The sequence below is a fragment of the Labrus bergylta genome, chromosome 14 (genome assembly GCF_963930695.1).
Source record: "Labrus bergylta chromosome 14, fLabBer1.1, whole genome shotgun sequence".
NCBI lineage: Eukaryota > Metazoa > Chordata > Actinopteri > Labriformes > Labridae > Labrus > Labrus bergylta.
This window is the reverse complement of record NC_089208.1, coordinates 18,994,604-19,011,880: the sequence shown is the minus strand read 5'-3', so window position 1 is coordinate 19,011,880 and position 17,277 is coordinate 18,994,604. Positions and strand designations below refer to the sequence as shown.

Below are 17,277 nucleotides of genomic sequence, written 5' to 3'. Positions count from 1 at the left end.
GCCAAGGTTACATTTGAAATCCACTCCATCCAAGCTAATCCAGCTGTGTTAGGTTCACTTCCCACGTGGGCCATAGACTGACATTTAAAAGTTATTAAATGCCACAGTAGGACGCCTCTGACTAGCTGTATTAAGTGCACGAAAGCTTAATGTTAAACACATAAATGCACAATTTTGGCATCACAATCTACTCACTAATGAGTCTTAGTGGATTCTAACTACTCAAAGCTTTTGACTCACTTCAGCCTGTGGAAGCTTTTGACTTGTGGGTATAGGGGAGTGATGGACTGAGTAATTGAGTGCACTGTGAGACAAACACTAATGAGGAAGATAAAGGAGGAATTGAGTAAACTGTGTTTCCTGTTTTCTAATGATAAGAGATGAAGACAGCCAGAGAGGGAGTGCGAAGAAAGACAGACTATTTCTGCCGTCCAACAAGAACAGCGGCTGCATGTCTACCTTCTCTCATTGGTTGTTTTTGCAAAGCAAAATGTGTTTTCTTCCAACTGGAGCAAAGTGAGAGAAAAGCAAATAGCTTTAAGATAGGCAGTGGAATTACTCGTAATTGGAGACCATTTAAAAACATAATAACTTCTTTGTTTCCCCAGCAGGAGGTTCAGGGCCGCGGAAGCTTTTTTGATTAGAACTGGAGATGAGTTTGCCATAAAACTACTCAGCCAAACCTTCATGCAGTGTGCAAGTGTATGTGTCAAATCAGTCTGCCAAAACACAAATATTATTTCTGAGGAAACAGGATTATTAAAGTCCAGTGGCCAGTGGTAAATATCTTATCACACAAGTGCATGAAGCTGCAGGAACAAGCAAACAGGCTTGTAAAATCTCGATGCTAAACACCAACTCACAAAAAATGCAAATGGAGCATGAAAATGTGTATTAAATCCAGCTGGAAACATGCCACAGCATCTTTAACAAAGACGTGCATGTGGTAGCAAATTGTCGTCGTTCCACTGAGTGGGATAGTGGGAGAAAGCTCAGGGGTGTGTGCCACTTAGGATGGGGGGAATAATGTTGTGTAGCATTTAATGGATTTGCAATGTGGCAAACAGAGACAGATGGTGGAGGGGGCTGTGTGTTTCTGTGTGCTATGTGTTCGCTAGCCTGGACTCACACAACATACACACACTGAGCAGCACAATGAGTGTGGAGAAGGAATCCCTAAGGCGCATTATGTATGCTGCCGCTCGCTCAACCAAGCCAAGGGTCTCAGTTCATTTGGTTTTTAACTGTTATAAATTGTCTCACTTGACTCCATCTTCCCTCCTCTCTACAACAGGCCTGCAGCGATCTCAACACAGGTAGCGGCCACACTCCAAGCCTAGGACCAATGTCAGGATTTTGGAATACTCCGAGAGACAGGATCGATGGAAATAATAACAGAAAGATATAAGCAGCAGTGTGAGAGCAGAGTCATTGAGAAACAGCAACATTTAAAGGACTGAGGGGCATCACAACTATCATGTCGGTGCAGAGATGTTAAGATTACATTTCTTTTCCTTGTAGACACTGACTCAGACATTACACTTGAGCATAGACCAGTACAAAGTAACCTTTCAATGCCAATGGGATGAATAGAATATTAACAAAGAATGATTTTTCAACAGCTGTAGGCTAAAATAATTACCCAGTGAAGATTGGGTATATAAATGTTGTTCAGCTTAGCTCATAAACAAATCATAACCTATAATGTTAGCTGTAGCCCAGAGAACCTGTGTCCTATAGACTCGAGCATTGGTTCCCAAACTGGGGCCCAGGCCCCCCTAGGATTGGCGCCTGAGAGGGGGAGGTTGGGGGGTGTGGCTGTCTGCTCTGAGGTTGTCCAAAGAAAAAAAGGTTTTAAACCACTGCTCTAGAAAGTGTCAGAGGAACATAGATTTGATTTTTTTTTTTTTAATTCAAACAGCTTTGTTTTGAGCTATGACAGGTTCTAATCATCCTTTACTTAAAAAAAAAAAAAAAAAAAAAACATCCTTAAGATGTGCAATTGGAAAGCATTTACTGCAAACAATTTGCTAGCTATGACTAACCCTCCGCTCTGCACCTGCAGTGGACTGCTCTTTACAGCGGCTGTAGAACAGTAGTTAAAGCAGTCACAACTATGATTGAGCTGTCCACACCACTGTTTTTGGAACAAATCTATGAATCATGATTTATTCTGACGACCGAATGTACTTAAATGTCTGGATATTAACACACAGTATTAAAATGTTTTATTGTGAGTGTTTTAAAGCCTCTGTGTATGTGCGGGTCCCTGTGTATGTGCGGGTCCCTGTGTATGTCAATACTGGTATGGGTGTGAAACCTTTTCAATAAGGATGAAATACAATACACTACTGCAGTTCTCAAAAGTAATCAGGTAATTGCAGGCTTTTATATGGGACCTCTCTAGTTTCACATGAGAACACACACAGAAACCTGTACACACAGACACACACCAGTGTGCGTCCCATTGTTCAGCACTTTACCACTCGCCTGAGATATAAGAACTGAAAGAAAACAGAGGACAAAAAACCTGCTTTGATTTACGACGAGAAGGAACAACCACAATGGAAAGGACAAGCTCAGTTCTATCACTCTAACTGAATCATTTGACTACATTAGACGTGTATACAAATGGGGAATATGTTAAAACAGACTAATAACTTTCAAACAACAAATTAAGACGTTGGGGGGGGGGGGGGGGGGGGGGGTGGTGGGGGGGGCCTTGAGCGATGATTCGACAAGGGACCAGAAAGTGACTTCTGGCATACTATAAATACAAAAACATACACACTTAAGAGCGCACATACACACACAGATACACACACAGAAAGTCAATTAACACGAACAAGTGCCTCTGGGGAATTATATTTCAATTAGCTTTAGCTACTTCTAGGCTTCCTTTGAGACCACAAAGCTAAAACAAGTGTACAGATGTGTATTTGTGGAAATAGAAAATCCCGCTTTTCAATTAGAATCATGACATAACTCCATATTGCTATTGTACAAGTACAAGTAAAGCAATTAAGTAGCCTAATAAATCAATGTTTTGCACGATATTAAAGAACCATATCATTAGCGGCAGCTGCGTTTTGAAGCTGATTAAAAACAATATTACGGCAAACGAGAAATGAACGAGTCAGAGTTTCCATTTGCTTTCCAAATGTCTCACAGACATCAGAAGGAAATGAGCACTGTCATTAAAGATGGGTTGCAACTTTTTATGAGGGATCACTTTATGGAATAGTAGTGGTGACTCTGAAAAATGTGAATCGATCTGTGGGATTTTCTGTGGTTCATTTCCTGTTTGTGAAGTGAATGGACTCTGCCTTTAATGGACCTTTAGCTATAAAGACAATGAAAGTTCCTGCAGAGTGAGAAGAGAACTGAAGAGAAACATCTTTCTTTACTTTCCTATTCTTCTTTTCCTCTATAGTTGGATTACATTTTTCATCATTTTTCATCAAAATTCTTCCTGTCAACCCTAATTTGTCTGAAAATTAATTGTGCCTGTGTGTGCTAGGGATGGGGGTAATTATTGAGAACTCAAGCACTCCTTGTACTTGTGTCCAGGACAAGTGAAGTCACATGTATAATTTTTGAGGGTTCGATTACTCATTCATAGGTTAGTGAGAGTTCTCAAGTATAAAAAATATTGAAATTGCACTTTCCTAATGGGGACAGTCAAAAAGAGTCAAACAATGCCTTTATTTTCAGCTTCATTTGAATCCTGAAAATGCAGTCACTAAAACAAGCAAACAGTCTGCTGTTTTCTCACTGCTGTGTCTTTAGCCCTCTGGGGTTTTCTGTGCATAAGTTTGCATGTTGTGTGTGTGTGTGTGTGTGTGTGTGTGTGTGTGTGTGTGTGTGTGTGTGTGTGTGTGTGTGTGTGTGTGTGCGTGTGTGTGTGTGTGTGTGTGTGTGTGTTTGCAGGAGTGTGTATTGTTTTTGGTGTACACATACAATATGGCCTGGTGCGTGCGAATGTTTCTGTACACAATATGGGCTGACTTTGCTTTGGCTGAATTCATTTCTGTCAAGAACACAGACACAGAGTCCCCGAACAATATCAGAGTCTGAACAGGAGAGCTGTGGGGAGACGGCGGAGTCACGGCTGTCCATATCTTTATCTCTGTTGAAGAAAATGATTACTGTAACATGTACTTCAGAGTCTCCAGAAGCCGGCCCAGAGGGAGCTGTATGAAAAGGAGCTGTCAGATGAAAGGGCACATGACATAAAAAGAACATTATCTTTGACTAAGAGTAGTTAAGAGGGGGGCGATACATGAACTTGAAAAGCATGTTTGGTTCAACTGGAAGAGCATGTCAAAGCAACCCACAGCCTCTTTGCATGCCCATTTGCAAACATGCATGCTGTGGGCAGAAAATAATGTCATTATATTGTGTTTCCCCTCTAATTTCTCTTCTTAAAAGTTCTTCTTCCACATTTTCCTTCTTTGAGTGAAAGATTACAGCACCCTCTGCATGGAGGGTTTTAATCCAAAAGGTGATTGTGTTTGTGTCTCTTTGTTCCAGAGTGTTTGAGATTAGTGACACATGGCTTGTCAAAGACTGGAGCTTCAGATTAGCCCCTCGCTAATCCTTTGGAATTCAATGCTAATGCAGACATCACATATGCATACAGGCGTACACACCTACCAGCACTCAACACTGTCTATGTTTCTCTAGGTATGTGCTGGTGTTAAATGTGTATGGGTAGATGATATCTAATCACTGAAGTCTGACTGAAACAAAGAAAGCGAAATTTGTTTTTTTTTTATTTATATGAACAAGCGAAGTTTTACAAACCTTTTAACCCTGATAATCCAGCCAGTGGTCAGATAATAACAAATCTCCTACTGATAAATGCTACTATTTTCACATTATGACTCTAGATGAGAATACACACAAGAGGGTGTGCTTTTATACTGAAAATCAACACGGCTGTAATTGTGTGATGGATAAAAACAGGCTGAGTTCAAAATATAATCACAGCTGTGCAAATATTCAGTATAATAGCACAACCTTCAGTGTGATATTTCTTTTATGCAACAGGTACAGGTTGCAGAAAACTGTAGCGTTACAGCTAGTATGTAACAGTTTTAGGGCCTGTGTCTATTGATGCCAATTTTGCACTGGCAGCGCCCATCTGCTGTGTCCTCAGTTGAAAATAGTTCAACTTTTGGAACTACGCTGTTCTGATCAAAGTCACTTCTTCCTTACCGACCATTCAGAACCAAGACAGGGCGGGACATCTGATATCAGCTTTGTAAACAACAATGGCAGATGAGAAACCAATCTGACTTCTTGAGGGAACAATTTCCAGGTCGAAAGCAACTGCCAAATCCAGGACATGATTCTTTTACATTATTTTGAAGTAGTTCTTGGTGACAGTGTTAGTGGTTGTAGGCAGTGATGAAGAGGTGAGTTTTGAGGGATTTCTTGAAGGAGGTGAGTGTGGGGGAGTCTCGGATGTTTTTTGGGAGTGAGTTCCAGAGGGTGGGAGCAGCAATGGAGAAAGCCCTGTCCCGGAGGAGGTTTGCATCCGCAGACCTGAGAGTGCGGGTGGGAGTATGCCGGAGGAGGAGCTCAGACAGGTAGGGGGGAGCCAGGTTGTGAAGGGCTTTGTAAGTGAGGGTGAGGAGCTTTAAGTTGATACGCTGGGGGCTGGGGAGCCAGTGGAGGTCATGAGGACTGGAACTTGACGTTGGAACTCATAGACATTTCCAAGCTCTCTTTGTACTTTGTGTAGATGAATCATTTGGTAATTCAAACATTAATCTGTATGCTTACTTTTCAATAAAAATCACTCTGAATCAACTCTGAATAAAGCCCCTTCAGCTGATATCTTAGCTGAGCTCCCTACTGGGAGGTTTATTTAGGGTGCTAACTCGCTGTCTGCTTCGACTGTTGTAGCAGCCAAATCCACCTGTGGGCTCTGATTCTCAATGTTCTACATGTGAGGCTGCATTTGATCTCTCCCTTTTCTCGATTTGGGCTGGCTTTAAATTACCATCCACAGAAGGGATATGAAACACAGGGTGGATGCCAAAATAAAAATAAATAAAAAAAACCCTACATTTATTCTGCATTGATTCTGTACCAAAGCGTTTTATCTGTGGATTAGAAACGAGGTTGACTCATGCTCTGTACTTGGAACCAGGAAGCTATTAGCACACATCCTCACTAGCATATGATTCTATTAGATAATGCCTATCACTTAAGCTCAAATAATGCGCTATTGATCTGAATTAAACTGCTATCTTATAAATGTGACATGTTCTTGAATTTAAGCCTGATAACATAATTAGGGATGCTTTTTTTTTTTTTTAAGTGTTGGCTTAAAATGTGCAGTTATTACCACAACCACCCGTGATGGTGCGTCATCATCATCATCATCATCATCATCATGCAGCCAATTACTTAGTCTTTATTTTATTTTCAGGAGATTTCTTGCCAGGATCTGTAAAGCCAACTTGAATGGTTGAATGCTTTGAAGCTCTGGGGACGTGCTTGTGCTGGAAAACCTGCAAAATATGTATGAAATGGGTATTTTACAGTAAGAACATATTCTCATAGGACACAGTCTTCGTGTCATTGTGTTCTGAAATACAGGCAGCATGAACCTCTCCTCCAACTGCTTGTGCAGAAGTCTCTCTGCGGCGTGTCTCAAAAAACCTCTCTGACATGCTTGTGACATGTGAGAAGTCTGGGACCCCGAGGACAACTGGGGCTGGTTTACTGGCAGTCCCAAGAGTAAGAACAAAACAGGATGAAGCAGAATTTTATCATACAGCTCAGACCTGGAATAATCTTTCAGCCGATGTAAAACCAGCTCAGACTCTGACCACTGTTAAGTCCACACTAAAAGCTATTTTTTTCCAGTGCCTTCTCTCCCATCGTATGACTGCAAATCTATCTTTAAGCGCTGTTTTAATTTTAACTATCCACTTTTGTCTTTTTAATGATGTTGTGTACAGAGCAATAAATGATGAGTTGAACCACAAGATACAGTTTTGGGTCTTTTTTTTTAAATATTTTTGGGGACTTTTGGACTTTATTAGAGTGGACAGCTGAAGAACAGAGACAAGGAATGAAGTTTTGGGAGAAGAGAGTGGGGGATGACATGCAGCGAATGGCCAAGGTTGGATTAGAAGCCACGACCCACTGACTGAGATATAGTTTGAATGTCTTTTACTGTTCAAGTGTGGATTCCATCACAAAGGTATCACTCTGCTAAGAAACACATCACTAATCATTACGGTACACCGACACTTGTATCATTAACAGAAGGTAGTTCCACTTGACTGTATCAAATATGGGCATTATTTCTGAATATAAACACAATGTATTATTTATCCAAATACATAACAAATGAATTTAAGTACACTGTGAATCTTTTTCTCATATGCTTTTGAATTTGAAATCAGTGTCTTTTATTATGTTTCATTACTCTGTATGGCGGAATTGCATCAGTGTATAAAATGTGCTCTCCCAAAAAAAAAAAAAAAACCTACCTTGCCTTGTCTGAATGTTTTTGCACTTCCGGGAATTTAAACACGGGCTCAGATTTGGGAGATGATTTCTAAGCTTCCCACAATGAGAATGAAATAGAGGGCCTTTAATATTAGAATACTGGTGCTTGACAAATTGTTCAATTGATTTCTGTTTTCAATTTTAGGGAAGCAATTTTGAGGGCATGGATTTGCAAGCTACCTATTACTTGACGAGACGACACTGAACTGCAGAGAAGCTACAGGAGAGAGAGAGAGAGAGAGAGAGATCTAGATAAGTGAACTGAAGTCACATTTGTGCCTTTTTCTTCTTAGAAATACATAATCTGGACGAATCTAATGTCTGGGCTTATCTTCACAGAATGAAAGGCCAAAGGGGGTACAAGAAAGAAGCCATAGTAACATGTAAATTATAAAGAAAGTCCTTCCTGAACCCATAAAGTTTTTCTAACATTTTTATATACACAAAAAATGATGACGAAATTAAATACACAACTTGAATCAATCACTGATAACTACTACCTAGCTAGTGCACACTATAGTTCAACCTAGTGTTGTAGTACTCGAAACTGGTCTTAGTGTCAGGACCACTTTATGAAGGTCTCGGTCTCGTCTGAGAATCGAAAGCATTTTTGTCTCAAGACCATTCAAGACTACCACTGATATTATTTTTCCATGTAATTACTTTGATTAGAAGGAAAACGCCCCTTTCTAAAAAAAACAACTAATAACTTCAAAACATTCATTAATTTGATTTTTGTCCCCCGGTTATGACCGCAACCTTCCTGGTGTTACAGTCTACGTGAATGACACGCCTGCTAAACACATGATGATGATGTTTCATTGATATTTATGGTCCCGGTCTTGGTCTCATCTCGGTCTTGGAGCACTCTGGTCTCGGGTACGTCTTGGTCTCGGTCGGTGTGGTCTTGACTACAACACTAGTTCAACCACAAATTGAACACTTATACTTGGAAACCCACCAACACTTAATCCAAAAAAAATGTTGGTATGCTTGGGAAAATTCTAGATCAAATGATTCATTCTCAGTAACGGAGGTTAAATTAAATACCACAGCAAATGATGAGCTCTTCTATTCATAAATCTTTTTACCCCTCCATTCTTCAAGCTCACCCTCTCTCTCTGTATGACACATGGGAACAAAATGAAAAAGAGCAAAAATAAATATTGATTTCAAGAATTATTTTTTAACCCTTCTAATCCGACGCTATGAAAAAGATTTTCTGACAAAACGCTGTCTTATCTGTCTGGCATTGCCGTCTGTGTTGTGTCACTGAATAAATCTTAATTTACACGCTCATAGGAGATTTCCACCGGCTCACTGGGAAACAAAGGAAGACATTTGCATGACGCTTAAAACTTTTTAACCCCTCCATGTTTTCTTGCTTGGTTTAAGTTTTTTTTTGCCACCTGTGATTCACCGCCATCTGTGATTACACGTGTACTAAGCTCAGCATGGACTGACCTTCTGCCTCCTTCTGTCTAAATGTATCTGTATGTATAAGCCCACCATATGAGCATTTGTATTAAGCGTGTCTTGCTTTATTTCACATTTCCAAGCTACATGTTCAGCAGTTAACTGATTGGATACAGGATTTGGAAGCAGGTGGTAGGTTCACCGTACAGTAACCGTTCCTGGAGCAGTTCTGCCATAAAGAGCTTGTAAGCTCCGAATACTTGCCATGTACTTAAAGCCTCCTCCTCCTCTCTGTTCAAACTTTATTTTTAACACCTGGACTAACAAAAGACTGGCTTTGATCATGGGAAATCCCCTGGCAGTGCAGCAATGAATCCACAGTGGAGTTCCATGTGTGTGTGTGCGTGTGTGTGATGTGTAAGTGTGTGTGTCAGCATGGCATTGGTTTGAGGTACGTAGATCCTCACATGTTCTACCTGTCAAAGCATGGTAATGTCAATAGAACACTCTCTCTCACACAGAAGCAGGAGGCAGAGAGCAGAGGACCAGGAAAGAGAGAGAACATCTTGTTTTCTCCTGTGTAATCAGTGTCTCTTCAAACACCACACACACTTTTACAACACACACACACACACACACACACACACACACACACACACACACACACAAGGCTGCTTGTTATCAGAAGCTTTCCCACGCTGCTGTGCTACAAAGCTTCCACACCAGGATGGGAGGATGAAGCGAGGGAGGAATGGACGGAAGTACAGAGGGATGGAGGGTCAGCCTCCAGAGGGCTTAGACTCACTGCGGGGATAAACACATCCCTCAGCAGGGGTTTGTATTTAGGCAAGCAAGATCAGAGTTCAAAACAGGCGGACTAGCGGGCGGGCCGAGTGACAGGACGCAGAGGACACAGAGAGAGAGCAGCGGCGATAAACAGGCATGGGCACATTGTGCACACTTTAGCTAAGGAGATTGCACATTCCTCCTCCACACCTCTCCACCCACATTTACTCTTACATCAACTCCTCTTTTCTAGAACATCTCCCTCTCCCTCTCTTTCTCTCTCTCTCTCTCTCTGTCTCTGTCTCTCTCTCTCTCTGCCTGCATCTCCCCTCCTCGCCTACCGCTCAGCCCCGAGCTTTTACGTAAGAGGGGACATTTGCATAACAGGCTGTTTTCTCCGGCTCCGGCACGAGCACATGAGACACACCGGATAATATGTTAACAACTCGGGCTGTTTGGTAAACAACAACCTCCATCACAACACTTCCCATTCACACTATATAGCGCGGGCAGGTCTAGTTGGTGACAGAGATTCAGTGTCTCTGGATGTCTTGATGCCAGCTGGCGGCGGGCCAGAGGGGCTGAAACAGCTGTCATTTACAGAGCGCGAGGATACGGCTTCAGCGAGGTAGACTTCATTCAGGAGGAGGCTGACCTGCCTGCTGTGTGGAACCTATACAATAATAGGTCTTGCACCGAGAGATGACTGTTCAAATCAAGCAGCCTAGCATTATCCTCTTCAGTGCGAGGGAGAGAGAGGAAGAGACTGATGTGTGCGTATGGTGTGTGTGTGTGTGTGTGTGTGTGTGTGTGTAGAAGGAAACCACACATCAAACCAGCCCCGAAGTGTGCTCTGCTGTTATGTCTTTGCTGAGGCCTCTTCAAACGTAAGCTCTACGAACAGGTCACACATTTGCAGGGATATATGCAAACACACATACGCACACACGCACACGCCCTCATATAAGGAGTGTGCCGCCCTTAGGAGGATACAGAGGAAGAGGCAGGCTCTGGAACGTCAATAAATGCTGCAGTGCTTGCTATATAGGATGTATCAGACACCCTGAGATACCTCATTACATAGCAATTCATTATGATAAGAATAGCCTTAATCATGTCTGGTTATTAAGAAATGGCTGCTCTCTAACACACATGCACGCGCACGCGCACACACACACACACACACATCTCTAATAGAAAAAAAAAAAAAGAATGCTGGAGAGATTCAAGTGGTCCCTCATCTGGGATTTCTCATCGTACATTCTCGTGTGGAAAACGGCTGTCAAAGCCAAGTTTTCATGTGGATAAATTTGCAGTGCGTTGCTTGATATGATTCAAGGGTGGGAGGAATTGGACTTTATATCGCAAAACTGATGCTCAGCGTGGCATATGTGGCCCTGCTGTTAGGCAGACAGTTGTTTCAGAGTGAATCCATCACCCTCCTGCTATTGTGACACAGCATGGGTGAAGGCAACTCAAGAAGATGTGCCCCCCCTTCACAACTTTTAACATAAATCTGTATTGTGCTACATTTTTCTTGGATCCATTATAGGACTTGGACGCTATCCATTACTTCCTAATGTTTTATACACTGTGTTCAGTTTACAGAGAATGAAATACAACCAAAAAAATACCACTGGGTTGTGCTCATGCCACTTTCTATCAGATTCGTTAAAGTGCAGCGATTCTGGAAGAGAAATTAATGCATTCCACTTTAGAACAAAGCTGCAAAGTTTCTGCTCGAGGAATTCATTCCCATTATAAGAATATTCTACAGCAATGCACAAGATGCTTTTATATTACAAAAGCTATTACTTTGTTATGTATCTATCCTATCTCTACACTAATGCATCACTATAAAAACACTCCGAAGCTTCCTATTATATATATCCACTGTGACCTTGACCCCCAATGTCACCTTAATCTCCTGTTTACAGTCAGGTCCTCGACGTGGCCTGAACGCACCTTCGCTTTCTGCTGTGTGATCTTCCATAAAAGAAGGATTTTTGCATTCAGACTTGATCAGCTGTCACCGAATTCAGTTTCATTTTTGCGAACTCGAGCCCAGGCACAAGAATCATCAAGCTGAAGATATTTGTAAAGTGAAGCTTTACCTGAGAGGAGGACAGATCTGAATATATCAGCAGGAATTTTTCAATTAAATGATCCTTTCTTTGATTCAAATCAGGCCTGTACATCTGTTACAACTTATTCATGTCCATAGCCCTTACTTGACGCCCTAAGCTGGCACACCTGGGCAGACTGTGCGATTCACAAGCGCCGCACCTCAACAGAGGAGAGATATATTACACAAGAAAAATAAAAAATATAAATTTTTGTGTCTGTGTGATTCGGTGTTCTGTCTTACTCAAAAAGCATCAATCAGCTCAGTGCGTAAACGCTGCCAGTCTCTCTGTGACTCATCCAAGTGCTGCGAGTCAAAAACAACCGCGGGGTTGGTTATTTGACGTTGAGGTGTGTCTTCCTAGCGGGCTCTTTTTTTTTTCACTACCTCCTCGTGCATGGGAGTCAAATTGAGATGTGTAAACACAGGGGGGGGGGGGGGGGGGGGGGGGGGAGAGAGAGACGCCAGCCTGTGTGGCTTTAGGTCGTGTCCTGAGCATGCAATTATAAAAAAAAAATAGGGTCCCCTTCATTCCTGGACATTCACATCCAAGAGGTCCCGAGTATAACAGGACAAAACCCTCTCTCTCGCCTCATGGTATCACGCACGTTTGCATGCGCACGTAGATTCAGCGCACGTACACACACACACACACACACACACACACACACACACACGCGCGCAGGCACAGACGCACATCTACATGAGAATGGGAGACTCAAACAGGAAGAAAGAATGAGAGAGAGGGGGGGGAGGGGGGGAGAGAGAGAGAGAGAGAGAGAGAGAGAGAGAGAGAGAGAGAGAGCTCCGCATCCTCCAGCCAGGACCCGCGTGGACCTGAACCTGCTGTTGGCCTGTATACACAAACACATATACAAAGCACCAACACAAACACGCGTAAAGCACAAGTACAAGCCCGGGCTCACCTTTAAGTAGAATCCCGTAAATAGTGTAGAGGGTGAAAATCAAATTGCTCTTGAGATTCATCCTGCCTCCTCTCGCTCTTTCTTCCTCTTTCCTTCTGCGCTAACTTCTCCTCTCCGTCTCTCCCCTCTGGACCTCGAGCCGGACCGGACCGCTTCCTCAGCTATCCAGGTGGACTTGGGAGTGCGAGCGTCTTTTGTGCGTCTCTTGGAAAGGGGGGATAACACAACCGACTTCACGGTCCGACTTTGCAGCTTTAAAACGCGGAAATAATATCGCTCCTTGAGCCAAACAATAGTCTGGGTAATTTCAGAGATGCACCGGCGCAAAGGTGCACTGCGCTGTTCTGTTGGGTTTTTTTTTTTTTTTTTTTTGAGTCTGCAAACAACTGCAGTAAACCTCAGGGAGTGGGTAGAGTAGTCCTCCGGTATCACACAATATGCTGCTGCTGCCGTTACTGCTACTGTCTGCCCCGGTCCCGGTCTGCTGTGGCGCACAATCCACAGAGCAGCGAACACGAGTGGACTGTTTGAGTCCCGCCCACGCAGCTTTGACGGACACAGAAGGTGGGCCAATCACGAGGACGCGAGTCTAAGCGAAATGGGGGGGAAAGAGGCGAGGAGGGGGGGGTCAGCGTGTGAGACACACTGCAAGAAATATCAAAATCATCATTTTTTTTTTACTTTTAGTGACTGTAAAAATACTTAAAGTAATACAAATGTCAATGCTATATGATTATCCCTCTTAGCATTTAACTTTTTGTAGTTTAGAAATAAAGAACTTGCTTTTGAATTTCGCTTTATGCCATTTTTGCAAAACAAATGAAACCAAATGTAATATAAATAAAGGTATAACTCTCTAATAAACACATTTACAAACTGCACATTTAAACACAAAAATAACAAACCGTGGAGAGGTGGGAAGATGAGAGGAAATGTGAAAATATCTATTCTGTAAATTAAAGTAAACAGAATTATTTACGCTCATTTCTTAAAAGCAGAGTTCATTGTTAAAGCAGAATTCTCAGCAAGCAGTGCAGAGGCTTCTCAAGCAGCAACCAGAGAAGAAGATCACTGACATAGATCTGAATCATCTGCTAAAAATGTGAAATTATTCAATTTGACTGTGATTTCTTTCAATTTTAGTGCATATAAATACAGCGTGAGAAGCATAGCCTCCAGGAGTTGGCCCTTTCCTCAACATTCTCTATCAATGTAAGCCAGATCAGGGTAAAAAAAGAGGAACCCTTATGATCATTTTTTGCAGTGGACGTGTTGATGCGCTCAGAATTCAAAACAGAGAAAGAGCATGCACACGTGCTTCTGGGTGTGAGCTGTCCCCCCCCCCCCCCCCACATGAACTTAAAGGCTTCATGTCCCTTTTCGCTCTGTTGCTTGTGACGATCCAGGTTAGAGGGCTGTGAAGTATTAAAGTTGACAACTGACAGAGCTTTGAAGATTGTCCTGCAGAGGGACAATCAAAGGGGTGGAGAGGTGAGGTGGGATGAGATGGGGGACAAGGCATGTGTATGGGAGCAGGGGGACAAGAGGAGGGAAGGGCCTGTACAGTTGGTTCAGGAAAAGCTGTTAGGACTGAAATAGAGGGACAAAGAGCGGGTTTACTTGGGTCGATGAGACAGAAGTGTGCAGGCAGAGAGGTGTGCAGTCTATGGCTGAGGTATTCAATGTTTGTCTCGGTTATTGGGCGGTGTTTCTGGATGTAGCAGCTCTGAGTGTTCAAGAAGTGACACACAGGATGGGCTGAGGAACAGAGCTGAGATATAGATAGCAGTGCATTGTGACATTCAAAATAATCACCCGTGGCTATCAATCAGACATAATTCATTATTTTTTTAAAGATAATTTCATATGAAAATAGTTTGATCAACATCTAGAATGTTTGATTTAATTTATTTGGCAGAGACAGATGTAGTATACATGGAGAACTGAACAACAATGTCCCAAAGCAATTTCCAATGCCTGTCCCTGAATAGGCCTTTAAATCATGTTTGAGATTCCGGAGAAAGGACAGGAAGGATGCTTTGTTATGCAACATAAACATTAAAGATGATTATGAGCAAGTCTAAAATTGAAAAAGAAGAACTAAAAGGATTGCATACTGTAAGTCATTGGAAAAAATGCTTTGGACTACAACCTCCATGGAATCACTTTGGAGAGTAGAACTAGTGAAAAGCATATTTCAAAATAAATATATATTTGGTGATCCCAAGCTGTACCACAGTTTGTCTTCATGTAAGGCATGAGGTCTCTGCATTAAGAATGCATCTTTACCTTCATTACACCACAGCTTCAAAACAAAACAACCCATGCATTATTTATTAAATTAGCTTTGCTTATTTTATGTTATGAGCCTATGCTAATAACAACACGCTATGTCAATCACACAATAAAAGGTGCTCAGCTGGGAACGTCCCCAGCAGACAAACGCAAAGAAAAATAGACTAAAATACGCAAAACCAAAATAAAGTACTTAAGTTGAAAAATATTGTGTCTTACTTCTCCAGTTAGTTTAAAGATCATGATGACGTGGTTCATTTTTTTCAGAAGTCATTCAAATCTGTCCTGCTATGGCACGTGATCTGTTCTCTCATATAAACACAATGCAAATGAGTGTAAACACACACACACACACACACAAACACCACATAACAGGGTCCCGTGTGTCACCCAAAATAGTTGATCCTGTTTAGTATCCTGTTTAGTATTTGAGGCTACACTATAAATAAACTCGACTTGATCTGGCCTACCAATCTCAGTTTGGGTCAGTCCACTTTAAAAGGTAAGGGGGATGTGGTGAAAGAGGGGGACTGCACACCTTGTAATGGCTCATTTCACACTCTCAAAATTGGTGTGTGCCATCACTAGAGGCGTAGCGAGGAACCACTGTGGCTCTTCTCTGAAAAGCGTTTTGGATCCAGGAGAGAGGCCGCTCAGTGAACTGATAGAAAACAGCACATTCAAGTTTCCGCCTCACCTGGGATTGTCCCAGCGCTCCAGATGGCAGATAGACGGGTCTCTCTCTCTTTCTCTCTCTCTCTGTCAAACACAAACACACACACACACACACACACACACACACACACACACACACACACTAATGCAAAGCCTCCTCTCAGAGTTTGAAGTAAGCACCACCTGCTCCTGGCTGAGACCATTGTTCACTGGTCCACCTAATGTGGGCTGACACATGTTGCCAGGCTGAGGGCCGAGCACTTTGGCTTGGATGGAACAAGGCGGGGCACGACATAAATCACCTCAGCTTTTATATTGAAATTTTCTTTCATTCTTCTGTGTGTGTGTGTGTGTGTGTGTGTATGTGTGTGTGTGTGTGTGTGTGTGTGTGTGTGTCCGATTGAATTACCTCTGCTTTGTCAGTTATTTAAAAAAGCCCTTCAAACAAAAGGAAATGTAAGATTGATGAATAAATAATGAAAAGATAAAACAGAAATGACAGCCATAAAGAGAGATACACAGGCCTGTCACACGAGTTCATATTTGCTCCATAGAATCAAAATGATGTATATTTTTGGTATTTGGGAAGACATTTAGCAAACATTCTAGAGTGCATATTAAATTTTGTGATGATCTTGAAATGCCAACCATTTAAATTGGTGCATACTGTATATACAGTATATGACTAAGAAAATCCAGGATGGAATTTTAATCAAGAACGCCAACAGCAAATTGAAGATCTGTTGAATATGGAGATGAACTTTAGCAGAGAAAATGTTTTGATTACACATTTGATAGCTCCACACTCCTCTTAACATCTTTTCATAACATTTGTGGTGTGAAATGGGGAATGGTGTGAGTGCTGTTGCCAGGATTTTTGTAGACCATAGAGCCCTCCTCTTTTTCTCAGCAGTCTTCTCCTGCGATCAATTTTTCATTTTCCTGTCTCCTGCTTATGACTATGCACTTTTTGGAAGTTGTTGTCGGGTAGACAAGTTAACAGTAATCTGGAACAGCTCATAAGTATGAAATGAGGAAAGGAATTTAAAACCACAGCTTATTGAGGACTGCCGAAACGCATCACATTATGTGTGATAACTTGTTTTTAGTTATCCACAGTGCAGAATGCCTGTCAACGCACATAACATGTAGTCACTCGCTCCTGCATGCCAAAACCGGAAAATTAGTTAGGTCCAGTCCAGACAGAAAAGGGAGGAAGCACATTGCTATGTTGTGCTCCTGCACAGATGGGAAGCTTTGAGAGAAGAAACAGCCCTGAATGGATGTATAACTTCAGGATTATACAGGCAGTTTCTCCTGCAGACACCTGAGTGTTTTCCACCCACTCTGCCCGCAGTATAAATGACCTTTCCCTCAGAATTTTGGCGACCATGCAGTGCTACTGAGACCAGAGCCATTGCAGGATGCCACACCACAAGGGGAGACCGTCTGCCAAATACAACCAGATCCAACGCTCAGCAGCAGAGCCGAGATTAGAGTGGCACACCGATTGTTTCAGTA

General features: G+C 42.2%; 1 protein-coding gene across 7 annotated transcripts in view; it reads right to left on the bottom strand.

Annotated features, from left to right (window-relative positions):
- The window catches only part of cadm2a (cell adhesion molecule 2a), a 221,774-nt gene extending 208,466 nt beyond the window's left edge, over nt 1-13,308 (bottom strand). For 4 of the 7 annotated variants that reach the window (XM_020639821.3, XM_065962691.1, XM_020639825.3 and 1 more), the window contains exon 1: nt 12,787-13,307. In XM_020639821.3, the coding sequence (XP_020495477.1) occupies nt 12,787-12,847 (61 nt within the window). In that variant the 5' untranslated portion in view covers nt 12,848-13,307. Of the gene's footprint in view, nt 1-12,786 lie in introns of all 7 variants that reach the window. The other 3 variants (XM_065962690.1, XM_020639823.3, XM_020639822.3) reach the window with 3 other exon arrangements.
- Nucleotides 13,309-17,277: the final 3,969 nt, after the last annotated feature.